Source organism: Stegodyphus dumicola, chromosome 1, assembly GCF_044657685.1.
Source record: "Stegodyphus dumicola isolate Sdum_Otavi_A_Nest chromosome 1, ASM4465768v1".
NCBI lineage: Eukaryota > Metazoa > Arthropoda > Arachnida > Araneae > Eresidae > Stegodyphus > Stegodyphus dumicola.
Window position 1 is genome coordinate 92,841,045 of NC_140768.1, and position 23,339 is coordinate 92,864,383.

The 23,339-nt window shown below is 33.1% G+C and overlaps 1 protein-coding gene across 1 annotated transcript in view; it reads right to left on the reverse strand.

The window, feature by feature from the left end:
- The window catches only part of LOC118205298 (transmembrane inner ear expressed protein-like), a 56,564-nt gene extending 38,544 nt beyond the window's left edge, over positions 1-18,020 (reverse strand). Inside the window, exon 1 of the mRNA XM_085817814.1 lies at positions 17,717-18,020. Coding sequence (XP_085673940.1) covers positions 17,717-17,800 — 84 coding nt within the window. The 5' untranslated portion in view covers positions 17,801-18,020. The remainder of the gene's footprint in view (positions 1-17,716) is intronic.
- Between the last annotated feature and the right edge of the window lie 5,319 nt (positions 18,021-23,339).

Sequence of the window (23,339 nt, forward strand, 5' to 3'; positions counted from 1 at the left end):
ATTATGTTTGTGTACATTATTTTTTTCATTGTTTGTACTTTTAAAATACAAAGGATCTGCATTATTTATTTAGTTAAAATTGCATTTATTGGTTAGAAGTTAGTTCAGGCAGGACAAAATTAAAGATAGATTGAATTAGTTTCAACATATATTTTTTGCTTTTTACTCTTTACATTTAATTAAGAATAATATAGAGTGAGTTCAGTATAACCAAGTGTTCAAAATACTCACCTGAATTCAAATCTGAATTCTATTTTAAAATCTGTCGAATCAATTTGGAACATAATTCAGATCTTCTCAAATAACAAAGATATGGAAATTTTTAACAGAAAACGATAAAAGTATCAGAATCAAAACTGACATCTGATTCATAAAAAAGAGTAACTCATTATGACAGTAAAGGAAATTTACTGACTGAAGCAAAGTATTCTAAGCTTCATTAAAATTTAGCCACAGTTTATATCAAGCTGTGTATACTAATCTTGCTAAAGTATTTGAAACTGCTAATAAAATCTTCACATTCACTTAAACAAAATTTTTATTATTGTAATTGAACTCGCGCTTTCATCTCTAAAGTGAAAAATAACATTTCATTTTGCTACATATATGTTAATGGTTGAAAATATACCTCTAGTACACATAAAACAATGTTATAACTTACTTTTGTAAATTGATGCTCATTTATATATATCAGCTTTGCATTCAGAAATTCTGTCAGTGACAGTTCGGTGTTTTGAAAATTCACAAAAAATAATATCTCATGCAATGGGCGTTCACTTAAATTCTTACTCAAAGCATAAGTTTATCTATTACAGTTTCTAAGCCACTATTTTATTTTTTCTTCACAGAGCCCCATAAGAAGAAACATTCTGTCGACACCTTTTCTTCTTGATATTCGAACATCAAATAAATAATTCATTAAAGTAACATAAATCTGTTATTGAGAGATTGCGTGGTTGTTCACTTCCACTTTGTAAAGCTCAACTTATTGAAATCGTTGAGTTGAATGCTGTGCGTGATGTTGTTGTGTGTGGTTCAGGGAGAAGGGAGAGAAAATACGTATATCGCAATAATATACGGTTTACGGGACAAAAATAAGTAAATAAATAAATAGAAAGGTCTTTCCACAAACTTAATGTTAAGCAGAATACGATTTTTTAAGTCTTTTATATTGTATTGCTCCAATAAATAAAAACAGATTAAGATTATGAGTATTTTAATGCAAATGAATACCATATTTCCATACACAAACTAACTCTCTTTCATAAACTGACAGTCAGTTATTAAGAGAAAGTTTTAAATTCCATCAGTTCTGATGAATAACTTATCTTTCATAATTTTCACACTTAACGTTTAAATGTCATTAAATCATGGTTTAAATTCAGCCGGAACCCTCTGCAGTCTATCTCCTTTACTTCTAATTTTTTGAAGGAAGTTTGTAATCGAAGAAGAAGCGTACTGAATATTCCGTACTTTCTTGTATAAATGAATCATAGTATTAGCAGAGAATCCTAGAATAACTTATCTTACAGAATTTATACACTTAACGTTTATACTTTACTAAATCAGAGCTTAAATTTACCCGGAATCCTCCGAAGTTCAGCTCCATTACTTCTAATTTTTTGAAGGAAATTGTAATCTAAACATGACCATATGGCACTGGATTTCCACTACTTTTTTATATTGTAGGGTTTCCTTTAGTTAAAATTAACATATTATTCAAATTTTTGTTACCTTTCCTGAATTCATCAACTTCCCCTCGCGTTTCCTTGTCAGGATGTAAATTTAGAGTTAAGCAAAGTGAGTATTTAAACTGGTGAATATTGATGTTTATTCAGAGCGTATTTTCGCTAGCCAGCGCACCCTTCCTTGCCGATCTGGATAAATGCGATTTTATATGAGAATGATATGCGATTAAAATTGTGATATTTACGATTTTGAATTCAGTTTTTATTTTCGATTATAGTTTCTTGTGCTTTCCCAGGAGCTTGGGTACCTTGGCGTGGTCGGGGGGCTCCCTCACAAAAGAGGGTCGAAACCCTGAGCTTTAAGAGCTCTACTTTGCTAACTTGGTGAGAATCCCAGGGTACCAAGTCATTAGTCACCCTAGTGGTTGTATATTTGTATATATTTATCTCTGATCAATCTATAACTACGGACTCAAAAGACATTCTTAAGGTCAGGCTTACGTAGCCAACCTTGAAACGATTCTTAAAAACAAGGCCAGTGGACTTAATAGAAATGTGGCCGCAGATATCAGACATCAGTTTCAACTGATTTTCAATTTACTTACGGAACAATGCGTTGATATGGCTCACTTGGAAGGTCAAATTCAGGCTTTAACAAATAAAGAGAAGGACTCATATACGGACGTGCTAAAACGTCCTACTCGAGATCGATCCAAAACGAGAAAAAAGCAAGAAAAACAGTATGTTACAATCCTCTACCCAACAAAAGAAGGGGATAAATCTGATACAGTAAAAAAGAAAATTCTTAAATCCATTGATCTTTCTAAACTCCACATTGGAGTCAAAAAAGTAAAACAAGGACTCTTGATTGAAACAAATAAAGAAAATGACTTGGAAATATTAGAAAAAAAAATAAGTTCCGTTCCAGACTTAAAGGAGGAACTCCAAATATTTAGACCATTAAAACGCCCTCCAAAAATCATTATCTATGATATCCCAAAGGATATCACTAAAGAGGAACTCTCAGAAGCGTTAATAGCCCAAAATGATGGAATTGATGACAATGGACTCTTGGGGAAATTTCCGACTAAGCAAAAGAATGAAAATCACTGGGTATGGGAGACCAACCCAGAAGTGTTCAAGCAACTTTGTGAAACTAAAAAAGTATGTGTTAATTAGGAAATATTTAACTTGAAAGAATATATAATACCAACACAATGCTTCAAATGTTGCGAGTTCCGGCACATTTCAAGGCAATTCCAGACGGAAGAAGCCTGGGGCCATTGCGGTGAAATTGTTCATTCACATAAAGCATGTGATAGTTCAACTCTCAAATGTATTAATTGTGCAGAAACAAATGCGAATAATGAGCAGCAACTGGTTGAAGGACACTCCAGTTTTGATAAAAACTGTCCGTGTCGTCTTATGGAGATAGAGGAACTCAAAAAACGTATAAATTATGGCTAATTCGAACTATCGTAATTATATAAGAGCATTACAAATTAATCTCGCAAGATCTCATGTTGCAACAGCACAGTTGTAAACTCATATTTTTGAATATGACTTGGTATTTGTACAAGAACATTATTGCATAGATGAGAAACCTGTAGGTTTCCCACTACAAACAAAAGTTATCTACTCTCTAGAACAGCTTCCCAAGACGGCCACTGTGGTCGTGAATCCTCATTTAACAGCGTTGAACATCGTTACTACTCCAACATTGAAACATCATAACCTTAAAAGTTGAACAGAGATCACTTACGATCTTTAATTGTTATAATCAACCAGTAACAGATCTTACAGACCTGATTTCCTTATTGAACTTGGTAGAGAAGAACCTTCCTGATCAACAGGATATTATTATATTGGGAGACCTAAACGCCAAGAGCGAATAATGGGGTTCTCCATTTGAAAACACCAGAGGAAGAACGGTGCGAGAATTCTTAAATTTCTCGCCAATCCATTGTTGAAAATGATCCAAATGGTCCTCCTATTTATAACAGCTCCAGAGGGAAGAGCTGGATTGATATTACAGCTTGTCGCCCAACTTCCCCTGGTAATACAATTCAAAATTGGAAGGTTCTGGACTGTTATCGTTAAGTGACCATTGCTAAGTTTATTTCGAAATCTCCTACGATTTCTCTCTTGATTCTTCTTCAAGAAGAAAATATAAACTGGAAAAAATGGACTGGTTAGCTTTGAAAGAAAATCTTGGAAATTATTTTTCAAGCATAAAACCGCAATATATTAAAAGCACGGTCAATTTAAATGAATTAATTGTTACATGGACTCGAAAGATTCAGGAAATTTGCGAAAAAAGCAATCAAAGCCAAGAGTAAAGTATTAAATACTCAACATAAAGGTGCCCCATGGTGGACACAAGAACTGTTCATTATGCGGAAAAGAATTTTAGCAGAAAGGAAGAGATAACAAAGATGCACCCAAGACGAAGACTTACGGGCTACATATAAACAAATTTCTAAAACAGACTTAGCCAAATATAAAAGAGAACTACTCAGAGCTAAAAAAAGTTCTTGGAAGATCCACCTAGAAAACATTGATCCAAAATCGCCTTTTGGCATTTACTATGACTTTGCACGAGGTAATATTACTTTACCTCTTCAGATTAAAGCATTGCAAAAACAGGATAAATCCAAGACTCAAACAATCGAAGAAACGGTTAAACTTCTCCTGGAATATCATTTTCCAAAAGATAGTAGACTCGAAGATTCTCAGGAGCATATTTCAGTTAGAAATCAACTCCAAAACAGTTATGGAGCAAAACAGGACTTCCCGTTTACTAGGCAGGAAGTCGAATCTGCAATCAAATCATTAAATTCGGGAAAAGCTCCAGGCTTGGATAATCTTCCAAAAGAAATAATCTTAGAAAGATTCTTCGCTAATCCAAATCTTCATACTGAACTCTTTAATGAACTATTAAGAAGAGGAATAGTTCCTGAATGTTGGAAAATAGCAAAGCTTGCTCTTTTCTCAAAAAAAAAAGGTAAAAACTCAGAACTACCAAAAGCATATAGACCAATCTGCCTATTAAATACATGGAGCAAAGTTTGCGATAAACTGGTTACAAACATGCTAAATTACTTCTCATATTCGAATGGAAAACTAAGCCAAAAGCAGTATGGATTTACAACGCGCGTCTGTTCAACGGATGCAATAAAAGATATTATAAATACTGTTGAAGAAAACAGAAAAAAAAACTGCTATATTAATATCATCTCCTTGGATATAAAAAGTGCGTTTAACAATATCCGGTGGCCTTTCCTGCTTAAAGAATTACGCTCCAATGTACAATTAACATATATAAAGTTACAACATCTATGCTGGACAACCGTTAAATTGTATACGAAATTAATAATGAGAAATACTACCATGCTCAGGAAAAGGGATGTGTTCAGGGATCAAACTCTGGACCTCTCTTTTGGAACATAGTGATGAATACAGCTCTGAGGATTGATTATGGAGAAGGAGTCCGAGTTCAAGCTTACGCTGATGATGTATTGATCATTGTCACGGGCTTAACTCACCACCAGATCCAAACTAGAGCACATAATGCCTTGAATAAAATATCCGAATGGGCATTTTTAAGCAAGCTTAGCTTCTCACCAGAAAAATCTAGTTTAATGTTTATTACAACTAAAAAAACGGAGCTAGCTCTGCATACTCAACCCCAACAATAAAAATGGGAAATGTAACCATCAAACGTCAAAAGCAAATAAAATATCTTGGAGTTATAATAGATGAGTGCCTAAAACCCTTATCACACACGATATTTGTTGCCGGAACAAAAGTTTTGGTGGAACAGTTCTGAGAAACGCTCTTTGGCGAAATATGGTTACCATCTTCATTTAGTAAACAGGCTTAAAGCCAAACAAGAATCAGTTATCGCTCAGATTGGCGAAAGTGACATTTCTTTTCAAGTGACGTTTGCTTCTTCGTGTTGTTTTGTATTGCTCACACTCTTTTCGTTTTAAACTTTATTGTTAGTAATGGAAGATAATAGAAAGGTGATTGCTATCAAGTTAATCACTTTAATCTCCACTCTGGCACTTCAAGTAACAGGTAAACACACTTCTGGTTATAGCAATCAATTACATCAATAATAGCCAAATTCTGTATACACTAAGAATAGTTTAAAAACGTGTGCTGGATATGTCTATTTATCAGATATCACTTATGTGTATTTTCTGTTGTCTGCATTTCAATGAAAATTTGATGGCTCACTGGAAAATTTGTGACCTGGTGAAAGCATTTTCTTGACTAACTTTATGGCTCATAATTACTGTTCTGTCCATTCAAACAAACAGAAAAAAGAAAAAAAGAAAAAAAACCTTCTATGACAAAAATCTATATGGCTGATATTTACATCCTCACAGCCAGCAGATACTATTCAGCAAAATGAAGATCAAATAAAGCATATGAATACATGAGCAATCAAACATGTGCAAGGTGTTCACTGTCCCATAGAACATTCGGTAATATACTGAAAACACATTAATTATACCAACTCTAGAAATTAGGTGTGCACATCATGAGTTTGTTTTATGTGATTACGGCAAAGCCTCGAGGGATATCTGCCTAACAGGAGGGATCTCTTTGTAAAAGATTTTTTTAAACAGGCTCGTATACCAGTTACAAATGGAGAAAACCAAGAAAACGACCATGTAGCCAGCCCGTTAGCGGCATTCTAACCTGAGACAGAACTACCAGTGTTCAACGACGCTTCGATCACTAGTAGGCCCGTGCACTTAATTGAAAAGTACAATTCATTATGTAAACAGATATGAAGGTGATAATCAGTTGTGCACTGTTTTAAGTAATCAAATGTTATAAATGCACAGCTGTTACATTTCTTATTATTTATTTATTAGTCATCTTTATATTACGTAGATCATACATATGATATAATTATGAATTAACCCAATAACAAAATGTGTACACTCTTTAGTACTCAAATGATCATCAATTATTTTTCAACTGATTATTACATATCCATAGTAATTTGCAAAGAACTGATGACTACAGTTGCTGCCAATTGCATGATCGTTATATGAATTAAAAGTAACTTCAAATAAACTTTTTGGCAATGTGCATTTTTGTATTCATATATACATATATATACACATCTAATAAGTCATATATTTACATACAGATAGAGAGATGCGATGGTTTAGAAGTTGTTAATATATATTTACTAGCATTAATGTAATGAATAAGATTTATATTAATGAATGTATATACAAATGTTTTTCATTATGAATAATAATAAATCCATAAATTTCCTATGTCTCAATGTGTAGCATTTACAATAAAAGTATAGTTTCTAATGTATTTATAATCCAAAAAGTATTTCATTAATAACATGAAAATAATAGACAAATTTAATGAGTATTCTCATTATGACATAAGCTATGCTTTTCTTTTTTTATGCATCTTTTATGCTGTTTAAAACCTGTCACTGATTATGCAATTAAGAATTTAAAAGATAAGTAATTAGGAGAAAAGCCGCGCATATACAAAGGAAATTCTATTATATAAGTGATAATATACGATCAGCACGAAATACGACAAATTTGGCGAACTTTTGGCGATGAACAATTTGTAAACAAATCCGAACTGCAAGAACGTCGTAAAATACTGTCAACTTTGAAATTTCCACGATTATATATTTAATAAATATATAAACATTTTAAAAATGACTCAGGCAGTTATATTATTACAACAAAACATCAATAATTAAATCGGCCTCTATTTCCACCATCCATGACGTCACAGTAAGAGCCATCGCCATATTGAAAGTTACCCGTGATCCTTCAGAAGCAGAACTTTCATCTGATTGGTTGAACGTTCGAGGAACACGTCTCCAGCCGGAACATTTTCGAGAAAGTTTTAAAATGTTGTTCGTAGCCGGGATATGTTCCTCCTAGCTAGACGAAACAATTTTCGGAATCCTCCCGTTTAAAGCAGTCCTACTAGAATCTCGTTTCTTGGAATTGCACCGGGTAAGCGCGCGCGTCCCTAGAAGTGATAGCCTCTTAACGTGGCTTCCACATCTGGATTATATCAAAATAAAGGTATGTAAAATAATTAACAACCTTATGAAATTACTCGGTCTTTCAAAGGCGATTATAAAGGAATTATATAAACGAGCAATTGAAAGAACGGCAGTTTATGCATGTGCAGCTTGGTGGTATCCACCAACGGTAAAAATGCGAAATAAGGCTAACACCATTCAAAGGGTAGTCTTCCTAGCAATGACTAAAAGCTATAAAACATTTCCAACTTTGGCACTACAAGTATTGGTAGGTCTGATCCCACTGGATATTCAACTAGACCAGGAAAGTGCCATACAACGAACCAAAAGAGGGTGGTCAGACTTCTCCTTCGAAGACATAAACTTTCCTAGAGAAGACCTTGATTATCAGCTTAGCAAGTGGTATACTCACCCAGCTAGAATAAAGACATATAAATGGGACAATCATCTCCCTCTTAATAAAGACCTAGAATTACTCACAGATGGATCAAAAAACGATGAAGGTACAGGAGCTGGCTTCTGTGTATACTGGAATGGCATTTTGCAAGAAGAGAAATCTTATAAACTTGATAAAAACTGCTCTGTTTAGCAAGCGGAAACACAAGCGTTGAAGTCCGCCTTACTATGACTAAAAACTCATAAGAAAACAGCACAGATCTACACAGATAGTCAAGCAGTACTGAAATCTCTGGAAAAAATTGACATATTAAATCCAGAAATTATAAAGGTTAAAAAGCTCCTCTTTATTACAAAAGCCAAACATCTAATGCTGGATACGTGGACACTGTGGCTACCAAGGAAACGAGAAGTGCAGACGAACTTGCAAAGAATGGAATTTCTTCTTCCAATAGAATAAACTGCCAGATCCCAACTAGCACCATAGTGCGTAATGCCAAAGAGAAAGCTCTCGTATTGTGGCAACGTCGATGGCAAGAGGAAGATACTGAAAGATCAACTTTTAAAATTCTTCCTAAAGTCTCAGGAAGAAGACACTTTAACGATTTTTTCATCAATCAAATCCTTTCAAATCACGGATCCTTTCCCTGCTATTTCATAGATTCAAGATCAAAGGATCGCAATGTCAATGTTTATGTTGTCTAGACTCAGCGGACGAAATTCATATGATTTTAGACTGCTCTAGCTTGGACAGTAGACGTAGAGAATTATTTCCACAAAGATTGAATCTCGATCTACTTTGTAAACTTGTTCTGTTAGAAAAGGGTCGTTCTCAGCTATCAAAACTCATATAATTTCTGTATGTCAATGAAAATACAATTTATGTTTCACCATAATACTTATATGTATAAAGTGTTTCTACTTGAATTATTATTTTTCTGTATGTTTAAAAGAGTTAAAATATGTATTCTTGGAAACTATATCATTTTTACTTTGTAACATTGTACTTATAATTCATATTATTATATTTCAACTTTGATTGTAATTTTTGATTTCTGTATATTATTGTATTATAGATTTGATCAATGCATAATTTGTATTTAATTCTTAATAAAGATGTTGGTGAGGCCAACACATCCTCTAATCAGAAGACTTCAAAATTCATCGCTAGGATTCTAAATTTTATTTAAATTCTGATGATACTCTTTAGCTTTTGCTTGATAATTAGATAGCTTTTTGACCTATGGCTCCGGTGATACGTCTGCATTGAGGTAAGGACCGGATATTCCACTTTCATGTTATGTTTATACCGCCGCCTTTTCCGGGGTGCAGTGGGCCCCGAGTTGATCTTGCAGAACGATAACGCGAGGCCACATAGAGCTCTTCTGGTCGACGAATTTCTCGAGAGTGAGGATATTCGCCAAATGGATTTGGCAGCCAGGTCTCCAGACCTCAACTCTATACAGCATGTCTGGAACACTTTGGGGAGGGAAAATGCAACTTGCAACCCCCTTCCAAGAACCATCCAGGAACTGAAAACAGCGTTGCTGAATCAATGGGACCAATTGCCACAGGCACTGAGAAACTGCCTTATTTTCAGTATGACATCACGCTGCGTCATGTATGCGGCCTGTATGTTGTAAGAGGGGACTAGACACCCTATTAACCCATTTCTTTTGTGTCTTCTGCAACTGCTGTTTCCGACCTTTGACTCGCATGAGTATTACACATGAACATGTGTGTCTATAATAACTGTTGAATGTTTATTTTGTTTGTATTATATCAGCCTATGTTCACACCAAATTTTATTAAAATCTGTCCAGTAGTTCTGGAGATCGTAGATCAAATATGAAAATTCTCTTAATTTATTTCACCAGTGTACTTAAAAATAGCAAAGAGTTGCACTAAAGTTAAATAATAAATATGATCATGTGAATAAAGTGCTTTACTTTACTCCGTATCATGTCTTGGTTAAAATAATTTACTCACCTTATATTTTGTTTTATTATTTAATTCGACTTTTATGACGCTTTTTAAAACATATTAATAATAAAGAATTTTAAGCATGATCGCTAAATCGTAAACATATTAACAGAAATAATTAAAATCATCACCACTGTGTTAAAATAAAATATACTAAAATTAGTAAAATTAAAAGACTTTTTACATGCACACTGTTTCAGATATGACAAAAATTAAATCGGACTACAAATTCCATTATCTTTTCAAAAGGGTCTAAAGCTTTAGGACGCTGACTTTTCCCAATCAAGTATTACAAGAAAATGCAGCAGCTATAATGACTACGTCGTAAAGTGCAAAAACAATGCAGTCTCTTAAAATATAGAATATAGAATACGTACAGACTTACTCATCTTCTAAAGATGTTGATGAGATAGTCACGAAGAACATAGGATAAACCAGTGAAAATGATTCCCTCTTTTACAATTTCCATTCCATTCTGAATAACTTTATTTCAGGTTTAACTGTCTTCAGCTTGTATCCAACTACTAGTATTTCAAGGTTTTAGACATTTGCATCCGATTTTTGGCCCAAAAATAAAAACACGTTGTAAATTTTTGTAAATATTTGTATTTATTTGTTTATAACTCGGTTTTTATGCATTTTTGGAAGTTTTGTGTAGTTTTATTTAAGTTTTATCTATTTATTTAGTGCATTTTGTAAGATAATTTATGCTTGTTTGAGTTTTTCATTCAATTTTAAATCTGTTGCCAATTGTTTCTATGTTTGTGTCGGTTTATCCGATACTTCATTTTTGTATCTGTTATTTCATACCTTATTTTGAAGAACTTTTAGTTCTAAATAGTACGATATTGGTATTATAATGGGATACAGTGTGTTTTCAACAGTGTGGGTGGGAAGGCTGTGCGTGGTGTGGTGGTGTATTTAATTATGGCAAAGCACACGAGGGCTATCTGCCTAAAGGGAGGGATGCCTTTCGTGGAGGACTTTCTAAGGGAAACTGGCTCGTATACACGTTACACATGGGGAAAACCACGAAAACGCCCATGCAGCCAGCCCGTTCGCGGGATTCGAACCTCAGACCGAACTACCAGTGTTCAGCGTCTTTACCGCTCGGCCGCTGGTGGGCCAGAAGGCTGTGCGAGTGTAAATCTTTATACATGATTTCCTCACAGCCAAAAATAACCATTTGGCTAAATAATTATTATGCATTCGTTTTATAAACAAAGAGCGTCGTATTCGAATGTGGATAATTAACGGGGACTTCAGTAATTAATCATTCACGCAGCTGCAGAAGTTAAATACTAATGCTCTTCAGCCAATAAGGAACTATATTTGTCACTAAATAAAACGAGCTTTTTTTAATAATTCCACACTAAATTTCATTGAAAATTTTCAAGTTCTTATCAGTTATAGGCACGGTGGTAAATTTAACGAAGTGCGAATTGCAATTCGACTTTTAGAGAATTTTCTAAGAATTATAAGCATCAGATTTTTTCCAAAAACGTCAAATAAAAACAAAAATAAATTTAAATTTAAAAATTAAATTTTTGCGTGGATAGAGAGGTTTTCTCAAAAATAATCAATCCATTTATAAATATCTACTTATACTACTATACCTCACTTCGTATAAGATGCAGCATATCTCCACTTCTGACCAATATTGTGAAAACATTTTAAGAGATAATATTAGAAGTTTCCTGACTGCTCAGATCAAGGAAGATTTTAATTGATTGAAATTGGTATTAAGAAAAATTACTTTAAAGTTTTAATACAGTTTTATTCTACGAAGAAATGTAGCCCGTTCATCAGAATTAGAGGCTAGATTGAACGAGTAGCGTTTAGTAGTTCTTTTCATTCGGCCGTTGGTGTACTTCCAGTTAAAGAGAAAACAGAAGTATTACGAAGGAACGTAACTTTTTTCGTGTTTTCACTTTTGGAAATATTTCCCGTCTAATGTACACTGCAAAGAAAAAAAAAAGGAGGTAGCTCTATATCTCCCGTTCTACTGGGCCGATTGATGAAATTGAAATTGCGTTTTTCCTGTCTCAAAAGCGCGACTTTATCGCTATTATTAGATTTATTAAATCGCGTTATTAGATTTATATATATCATTGCACTAACATAGGTATTTTGATAAAAAATGGGACTTTTTCTGAAATAACATACTAATTTTTTTCATATTTTGATTTTACGATCCAAATTATGACTAAACATTAAATTTTGTAAAATTTGGTGCGAAATTTAGCGGAAAATTCAAACGTTTAACTTGGCACATTTTTTTCAGTTTGCGCCAAGATTAATTCACTTGGCGAACTTCTTAATATACGGCAACATATTTTCCTTTCCCTTCCATTGTGCAGGAGCGGAAAAAATGGCACATAGTTAATACCTTTTTACAATGTGGATGAGCGAGGAAAATGTCACATATCGTTCGTACTTTCAAGTAATTTTAACAAAGTGCCTAAACCACGATTGATGTTATTATCGTTTTCAACAAATATGCCAAATTTCAAACGTGCCAATATATAAACTCACGTATATCTTGGGAAATTTTGAATAAAAAATTCTAATTTTTTGCTTATATCTACTTTAAGATGATGTTAAAAATTTTGCAGGTTATAATTCAAAACTGTTTTCGCAAAATTTATAAAAATTATTTTAAAATATAAATTTTAAGAATAAATCATAAAAAGTGGGCGAATTTTATTTGGAATGAACATAAATTTCGAAATGTAAAGGGAAGAATTAAATAAATTTAATAAAAAAGAGATATTTATAAATATATACCAAACTAAATTAACACTGAGGAGCTAACATTTTGAGGGCTAATTTTTTAAAAACTACTCGAGCGATTTTTACGAAACTTGGCAGTTTGGCGTAATTTGAGTCGTAGGATTGAAATATGGAAAACAATTGACATGTCATTTCAGAAAAATTCCGATTTTGTGTCAAAATACCTATATTAGAACAATGATGTATATAAATCTAAGTCGCGCTTTCGAGACATGAAAAACGCAATCTGAATTTCGTCAATTGGCCCAGAAGAAAGAGAGATATAGTGCTGTTCCATTCCCTCCCCTTGAAGTGTACGTACTAACGAATGAATGCATTTGTATTGCAAATATCTAGCCGTTAACATGTTATTAAATAATTACCAAATAATTCCATTTTGAATTTAATTTACCATTTGTTTTACCTCCATTTTTCACTTCTAAAAGTTTAAGAGAAATACTAAGTACGCCAAAAATGTATTTACTATAAATAACAATAATAATAAATTAACTTTAGCTAAAATGACTTTTTTAATCAAGCAGTTCCACTAAGAAGTAAATAATATAAATTACTTTAAGTAAAATCTGAAAAATAATTGAAGTAAATAGTTTTTCTTATAAATATTTATAATTTCAAACATTGTCAGGTAAGCAATTAATGTAGAAGTTCGAGAAATTTTAAAAGATCTCTCCGTTGGTTCAAATTAAAACAAAATTCAATTTCATACTGATGTTAATTTGACAGAAAAAACTTACTAGAAAATGTACTTACATAAAATATTAATTTATCATTATTTCGCTGCTATTTATTAGTTTATAGGTAATAATCATAACCACTTAAAACTCCTTAAAATGTTCTCAAATTTATGCATTTATTTTAAAGACTGAGTTGAAAAAAACTACTCATCAGTTTACATGATAAATTTGGGAAACTGCAATTTCTTCACTGCAATGACACGCATAAGTACCTTATAAGGTATTTTTGCCGCCTTCTTAGAAGGCCTTCGTAGTGTAGTAGTCAGCAAGTTGGGCGCGTATTCCAGAGTTCTGTGGTTCGATTCTCGGCGAAGGTGTTGCTCATTTTTTCACTTCTCCTGCTTCCGAAAAATACCTATTATCTCTACAGGTAAATAAAGTAATTAGCCTATTAAAACGTATAAAATAGTAATACTAATGCTGCTGTTTTCCTATTTTAATACTCTTCTGTTTCGAACTAACTTAATGCCTCTACAGTGACGCCCGAACTAAAAGGGTATAGTGGATGTTGATTCTACACTCAAGATGGTGGTGCAATTAGGTCCCCTAAACCCCAGTCGCCCTTTAAAAGGGGGAATATATAGGGTATTTCTGCCTCCTTCGTAGTGTTGTGGTCAGCACGCTTGGCGCGTATTCCAGAGGTCTGTGGTTCGATTTCCGGAGAAGGATTTACTTATTTTTCGTCTTTTTTGCTTTTAAAAATTACCTAATGTCTCTACAACCTGAAGCATTATTACGTAAGAGACAATTAAATTTTTGAATTAATTAAGATTCGATCAAAATGAAATTTGAAGATAGAGTGTTTCGGCGAAATTTAGCGTACATCTAAGAATGAATTTTTAATTTCAAATTTCATGTTCATACGTACTCTTACGAAAAATTTTTATAGAGGCTGATACAGCTCTATAAGAATTCTTATATAACTTACAAGTAATCCTCTTTAGCAGTGGTATTCAAATTATGGGTCGGGACCCCATATGAGAACGCAAAATTTTATAGTAGGATACAAGGTGGATACAAATCCTAAAAAATCTAAATTGATGATGTACGAGGGCCATCCAGGAAGTAGATTACGTTTCCGTCTGTGTCCGCTAGGGGCGGGGCTAGCGCGGCCATCTTGGGGTCAGAGCGTTGCGCAGCTCAGTCTGCATCTAGCCGTGCTAGTGAGAGGTTCGTGCTGTGCTCCGTTCAGATACTGTGACGGTTTGAAATGTCTGCGTTAATTGAAAATCCCGCGAGCTGCGAGGGGCGCTCAGTAATAAGGTTTCTGACTGCAAAAAACTGTAAACCGATAGAAATCTATCGGCAGCTTCGTGAAGTGTATGGGGACAACATTATCACTGAAGGTGGAGTGCGTCAGTGGGTCATAAGATTTCAAAATGGCCGAACCAATGTTCACGACGAAGATCGAAGTGGGAGACCCAGCATAGTGACCGCCGAACTTCTCGAAAAAGTCGATGCTAAAGTCCGTGAAAATCGAAATTTCACAATAACGGAAATTTCTTTGAGTTTTCCACAAATTTCGCGAAGTTTGTTGCACGAAATCATCAGCGAAAAGCAAGAAGAGGTAACGAAGTGGTTGAAGGCGCAGGCGGCCGAATTTTTCGACGAACGAATTTCCAAGCTCGTACATCGCTACGATAAATGCCTTAATTTGTATGGTGACTATGTAGAAAAGTAGTATTTGAGTGTGGCTTTCATCTGTATATAATAAAATTTGTTTCCTATACTTTGTTTATTTTTTTATTCCAAAACGTAATCTACTTTCTGGATAGCCCTCGTATAACTAAGGGTCGACAGTCGATTGGGAGTTGAGAAATTTTTATGGGGTGGCACTGTTTGAATATCATAGTTCTATAGAAATGTTCCTCTATAAAATTCTACAGAAATTATAAAGTTTTTACAAAACATGGTTCTATAAAAATGTTGTTTTGCAAAACCAATAAAGCCCTTTATAGAATGATGTTCTGTAGAAATCTGCAAAGTTTTGTAAACAGTAATGAAAGCCTGGTGCATAAAATCGGATATAGAAGAGCAAAAATAAAAGACTTTTAATCATAAGTATTGAATCATTTTTAATTGATTTTTTCTCTTTAATGTTTTCAACCTTCTAAATTTATGTAGCTTATTTTGCAATTTTTTTAACAGTATCCCTTATATAATTCAAAAAATAAATTTTGTAAAAGCATAAAATCAATTTCAATCTTAAAGTTAGTTTAAAGATTAAATTCATTTATGCAGTTATAATAATTAAAATCTTAATTTCTGAAATTAATTATTTTACCCCTTACAAGAGAAACGGCTTTTCAAATTTGACTTATTGTTATTTAAAATCTACTTAATTTTATTTAAATAGTTTTTTAAAATCGAATTGATACTGAAAAACCACATAAAATCACACCTGTTCAAAACATTTTTCACCCCCTCCAAGTCACAGGTTATTTCAAAATTTAGATTGAAAATTCTATTAAATTAAGAAAACGTAATTCATTCTTTTTAATCATCAAATAATGCTGATTTTATAGCGCTTTTAAACTCTCAAAATATTCTCTAAGATCCTTTATAAAAATTAAAGCAAGGAAACTTGTTTAGAGTTCTTTAGAATAACGGCACAGTTTTCTATTTTCAGTAGAATTCTATTAGCTGACTTTTTGCACATTATATAATATTCTACGCATGAGACCTTTAGAAACTGTATAAATATTTATATAATCTCTGCTCAAATCGCTGTAAAATATCTACACATATCTCTGTGGAATCTGTATGCATAACTCTATAGAATCTGTATCTAAAATTTATGGAATTCGATAGATCTCTGACCTAGTTCATAGAAAATTGGGCGATAATTCTAGAGGATTCTAAAGGAATTTGACATTGCATTTTTTTTAATAGAGATGAGACTTTTTCATACGTCTGTAGTAAAGTTGCTTTGCAAATTCTCATAGAAATTTAACTAGGTTTTTATAGAATGGTGTTGTATAGGAGTCTAAAAATTTTAAACAACAATTAAAGCAAATTTTCAGTTTCTGATATGCTATATGGGATATCGAAGAGCCAAAATAAACAGTTTTATTTATAAGTGTTGATTTATTTTTTAATGGAACATTTTATATATTTTTTCCTCTAATATTTTTATAGCATTTTGTGAAACTTTTTATATAGTATTACTTATATAATAAAAGGTTAGATCTTGTGAAATCATAAAATCAATTTAAATCTTGAAATAAATTATTTCTTCAAATAAGTGCTTTATTTATTGTATATGGACCTCTGATAACAGAAATGGATTCTTAATTTCATGTCAAATTAAATGAAAATGCCATTTGAAATGTATTAATTTTTACTTAAACATTTTTTCAAATTTAAAATGATTTTTAAACTTCTATTTAAGAAAAATATCATACTTGTCGCAGAAATTCTTACCCTTTGCTTCTATGTCATAGAATAGTTCTAAATTCAGACAATGTTAAAAAGTTTTATTCACAAAAGAAAATTTCATTCCTTCTTTTTAAACCTAAAATTATCTTTGTTGATTTTACAACGTTCTTAAATGCTCAAAGATTCTTTACATTATTTTATCGAAATTTAAAGCAAGGAAACTTACTTAGAATGATGGCCTAATTTTGTTTAACCTAAAACTGGCATTTTCAGTAGAATTCTATTAGTTGATTCTATAAATAAGTGAGACCTTTAGAAACTCTACACATTTTGTAGAACTGCACAAATCTCTGTATAATATATATACATTTAGAGAATCTCTATATATAACTCCATACCTAAAATTCTATAGAATTCTCTAAAAAATCTCTGATTAAGTTTATAGTAAACTGCACTATAATTTTAAAGGATTCTAAGAAGTTTAACATTGGACTTTTTATAGAATTCTAAGATATTTTCGTAAAGATAGCTCTTTCATATACTCTCTTTTAATTTAAGTCAGACGTAAAAAATGTAATGTTTTCCGACTAAAACACCGAAGTAAACATTCTGAAAATAGAAAACAAATTTTAGAATAATTTCAGCAATTAACTTCACTGAGTAACAAGAAAAACGATTTGAACAGTACTCACGTGCGCGAAACAAACACCTTTTGAAGACGCCAGAGCGATCCAGAACCATCCGCGTGATTTCTGCATTGTCAGTCTTCTGGGCATCTCCTGTCTTTGCCGCCTTGTCAGGATCAGTGCCCTGCGCCCCGTTATTTATTCACAAACATCATACAGGAGAAGGCGAGATGATGGCGTCATCTCAGCAGCTGCTGCGTCGCGATGAAATTGTTTCTGTGATATTGCGCCCACAGTCTCGATTTAGGTGAATATTTTACGAGGTGCTTTTTGGCGCGATCATAGGAGAAGGTTGAACGGACATGTAACACACCCCCCGGTTTTCATGCGTCATTGTTAGAGTTTTTATTGTATGGAACGGTAGCTTGTTACAAGTCAGTAAATACTTGCTAGACAATTTCTGATGTCATTTCCGGGTATGTTTGCAATGACGTCAGTAAATGAGTGTCCTAAAGTGCAAATATCCACCCTTTAGCTTCTCCGAAAAAGAATATATTTATGTGTTTTCTTTAGATATAACCCATGGCATTAAGGGATTTGACATGAAAACTACAAAAGTCAAATGTTTCTAGAGCAAAGAAGAGCTACCGTATATTTTTGTGAATAAGCCGAGAAATGTAAGCAAATCTTCTACATCTTGTACTGTAAAAAATCTCAAATCGGCTTCTACATAAGTTCAAAATGATTTAGGAATATTTCGATCGCAAAATTATATTATAGCTTAAATACCTTAGAAAAATTTATTTGTATTTTATTTAATCTTAATGCATATTAATCAAAATTCTAAAAACTAATATCTAACTCATCATTTTTTAGCAATTCAAGAAAGCTTTTCTGCAAAGCGAGAAATCCAGATGAATGTCATTGCCTCCAATTTTACTGTCATCAATGTTGTCGTTCGACTCCATCTTCACGTCAGTCCATAGCATTGCTCGATAAAAGAAATAACTTTTAGTTTAAGCCTAGAAGAATACCTAGTTCTTTTTTGGGGGGAGGGGGGGGGTTCGGACATCTTTTACTATATAGCAGAAATGAAGACTTGTCTTTTTATGAATAAGATGAACTACAATTTTTTTATGAATACATTTATTTTTATTTCACTATATAGCAGAAATTAAGACTTGTCTTTTCTAGAGAAGGGCATTTGCACTTTTAGAAACGATTTTCTATTTATATATCCTGTCTTTAACATTTCGAAATAAAGATTTGGCGTTTAGAATATAATCGACTGCTACTATTTTATTTTAATTAAAATGATGAATTAGAGATTTATTTTGGAAGTAGCTCCTGAAATTTATGGCTCGAAGGTTATGTAAATTCACTTTCCGAGAGACAATTAGCGTATCAACAAATTGCAAAGGGAGGTAAAAGTCGAGGTTATTCTATTTCAAAGAAAAGCATTTTTATTGTATTAAATTTGAAAGAGAAAAAGCATGTAGAGACATTAGGTATTTTTTGAAAGCAGGAGATATGAAATATGACCAACGCCCTCGCCGAGACTCGAACCACGGACCTCTCGAATACGCTTCGAGCGTGCTGACAACTACACTACGAAGGCATTCTAAAAAAAGGCGGGAGAAATACCTTATACACTCCCCCTCTTAAAGGGCGACTCGGGATTAGGGGACCCAATCGCTAAATCCTGCGGGTAAAGAGTCATCATCCACCACCCTTTTAATTCGGGCGCCACTGTAGAGACATTAGGTATTTTTTGAAAGCAGGAGACATGAAAAATGAGCAATGCCCTCACCGGGACTCGAACCACGGACCTCTCGAATACACATCCAGCGTGCTGACCACTACTCTACGAAGGCATGCTAAGAAGGCGGGAGAAATACCTTATAAGCGTCTAGCTGAAAATTAAAATAAAACAATGGCCACAAAACCGCATCCTAAGACTGTTAGAACACGGATATATATCAAGAAAGTGAAATCTCTGATCTTGAGGAGAAAATGGTGACTCGAAGATACAGCAGATTGGAACTGAGAATGTCTTCTGGCACTTTAAAATCATTCATAATGATTTGAAATTAAAAAGGATGTTTAAATCTAGGTAATCTATGTTTAAATCTAAGTAATTACAATTATATATACTACTGTCATATATAGTAAGGAGCTAACCTGTCGTAATGAACGACTTTAGGTTTAGAGTTCGATGACTTACGGATCCGAACCACGACGTCGTTCAGCCTATTTAGGACTCTGTACGGACCATCCCAAGGGAGCTTTAACGCCACTGTGAGAGCTCCCGACCTAAGGGTTAACCTAACTGGATTGTAGCTTCCACAGCGTAAAAGGATGTACAACTCTAACTACCGCCACAGCCCAACAGACCAACGGCACTTTTTAAAATCATAATCAAAGAAAAAAAAGTTTACAGATACATTGCAAGATTGAGTTTAGACGAACTTTGCACTATGTGCAGCGTATACATTCATATTGATATGGGTAGATGCAATTATAAAATCAATGGTAGTTAAAAAATTATCACTGGAATAAACTATTAACATAAGCTAAAAATAAAACATTAGAAGAAAAATACGTACAAAACTTAACTAAGAATAACATACATCGCTATATACCTGCAGTACTGGAGTAAACTAACATTAACAATGTGCTGAACATCTTATACTATGTTATTTAGATTATATAATTAAAGCTGAATATAGTTTTAATGTTTGTATTGTGCGGAACCATACCATTTATGACACTATTGTTATACATTCTACAATTATTCACTGAGTAACACTATGTACTAAATTCATCACAACATGAGAGCGTACACTGAAAATGCAACAAGGTTTCAATATTAAAAATAAAGATGATTGATTGTGTGTAATACACTTTAGAATATACTGTGTTACATAGAATGCATCCTGCGGTACTATTAATTAACAGCTTAGCACAGAAACAAAGTATTGCCATTTCGCAGAAGTTCTTTGAACTCTGTGTGCAACAGTGAAGTTACTATGCCTTATATAATAAAAGGTGAATTATATACACTGCTAATAATTTTTCTGTATAATAATATTTAGTATTATCACTAGTAAAAAGTACTTTGTGCAGTATTACATGCCAAATATCAGGGATAAATAGAAGGGCTAGGTCATTCCTTTGTTCGACTCCTCGCCGACGCGAGCCTCATAGAGGGGGTTAACTGGAAGTAATCTGACGTGTCTGTGTTGCGCCTGCTCTAATTTCGCGCGTTTAAAATTGTAGTTTCATTCAATTGCGAGACGATTTTCTGGAGGTCGCATATCCCAAATTAATTTTAATCATACATATTTGTTTTCTAATAATGCAAATATTTAATAATTTGTGTGTATATATATATAGTTTTAGTCAGTTTTTCTTTTAAATTCTATATTTAAAGTATCCTTTATGTAATATGGCTTCTTGTGCTGTAGCAACGTGCGTTATATAAATACGAAAGAAAGAAATATTGTATTTCATGCTTTCCCAAAGGACAATTTGCTTTTGACGAAAGAATGGATACATAAATGTCGAAGACAAGATTCTATTAATGTGAAAAACGCAAGAATTTGCGGCGAACATTTTCTGTGCAGTGATTATGAAGATGACATAAGAAGCTTGCTTGGATTGCCACAAAAGAAACTGTTGAAATTCAATGCTATGGCGAAAGTAAATTTATCGTGTGCAGTAAACAAAATAACACCAAGAATTCGGAGACATTTGAAAAGAAAATTAATGCAGAGTGCTTATTGAAGGACTACATGAATTAAGCCCAAAGAAAATTTATTTAGAGGCCCGAGAACGGAATTGAAGCTGACAGTAATAAATAAAATATGAATGATTTTGAAATAAAATTCACAAGTTACAATGCCCTAAGTGACAATATCCCTGAATGCCCTAAGTGTAAAGATAAACAAGAATGTATTGATAATTTGAACAAAATAATATCCTTAGAAAATTGTAATAAAATATTGAAAAATAGAGAAAAGAAAAATTTTAGAATGTTTGCTCAACGAAAAAAGAAGGTGGACGACATCTAGAAAGAAATTTGTATCAGAAATTAAGAAATTAAAATCCCAAACAGCGAAATTTAGGAAAAAACAGCACGGATCGGAGAATTTGGAAAAACTTCTAAAGCATATTTTTACAAAGACGCAGATTAACACATTGCTAGAAAAGAAGGAAAAAATCAGGTGGACTAGTGAAGATATTTCACGTTGCATTGTCATAAGAGCTTTGTCATCTAAAAGCTACTATTTTTGTAAAGAAAAGATGGGAATTCCTTTACCTAGCTCTAGCACATTAAGGAGATGGTGCGCTAAATTTTCATGTAGTCCAGAAATTCAGAGTGATGTTCTTGCTGTAATGAAGGAAAGATGCGAATATTTGAATTCTGTAGAAAAAATATGCGTTCTCGGTTTCGACGAAATGCATATAGATTCTAAACTCTGCTATGACTCTAAACTGGACCAAATTCTCAGTCCTTTTCAAAAAGTGCAGTTTGTTTTGGTCTCATTTCGCAGTGGAAACAACCAATATTTTTTTTTATTTTAACACTCCAATGAAGAAAGAACTTCTTTTTTCATTCATAAGACATATTCAGTTATCTGGAGTAGAAGCGAAAGCAATAGTGTCTAATTTAGGAGGATCTAGTACTTTGTGGAAAGAATTACAAATTTCGATTAATAGTTCTCAGTTTCCAAATTCAGTATTGCAAACAAAAACAAAATATGGGTTTTTGCAGATTTAGCGCACTGCTTCAAATTACTGAGAAACTACTTTTTTGATAAAGAATTTGTTTTAGAAGAAGGAATTGTTTTAAATGTTGATATTATTAAAGAGGTTTTAAATAGAGATTCAGGAGAAATTAAATTGTTTCACAAACTAAAAACAAATTATTTAATGGTCAAGGGAAACGAGAGACACAAAGTCGTTCCAGAGAAAACATTATTTTCAGGAACAACCGCAAAAAGTATACTCCACCTCACAGGAAATCAAAAAGCATCTGACTTCTTTGAGTTAATCGACAATTTTTTTGATGTTATGAATAGTACTAAAAGCCATACTCTCCTTCAGATAAAATACTTAAAGCAGCATTTGAATTAAATGAACATCATGAAAAACAAATTCAAGTTTTTTAATTAATGAAGAAAGTCATTGATGGATTATGAGTTCAGGGAAAATCCAACTAATTGCCTTTCCAGAAAAGAATAATAATTTCAATAAATTCTCTTTTTGACCTACACCAGGATTTCAAATCATTGTATGATGCTAAATATATTTTAACCTCTAGATTAACTCAGGATGCACTTGAAAGTCTCTTTAGTCAGATTCGAGGGCTTGGTAGGTTCAATGGCCATCCATCACCTAGTGAAGTTATACGCTGCTTAAAGCAATTAATACTCGCTAATAAGCTGCCAAATTTATCTTCAAAAGTGTGCATGACTAAAGAAAGCGGAAATATTGATCCATATTTAACATCAGAAATACTTGAAAGGGCTTTGAAAACTGAGGAGGAAGATGCTTTTTCATTAAATACGAGTACTATTGATGATTTGGATTTCATAGAGGAACCTTCTCGTATGGCTTGGGAATTAGAATTGAATTCCGCCAGACAAATTTCGACCGCCGAAACGAGAAGCATTAACGTATGTTA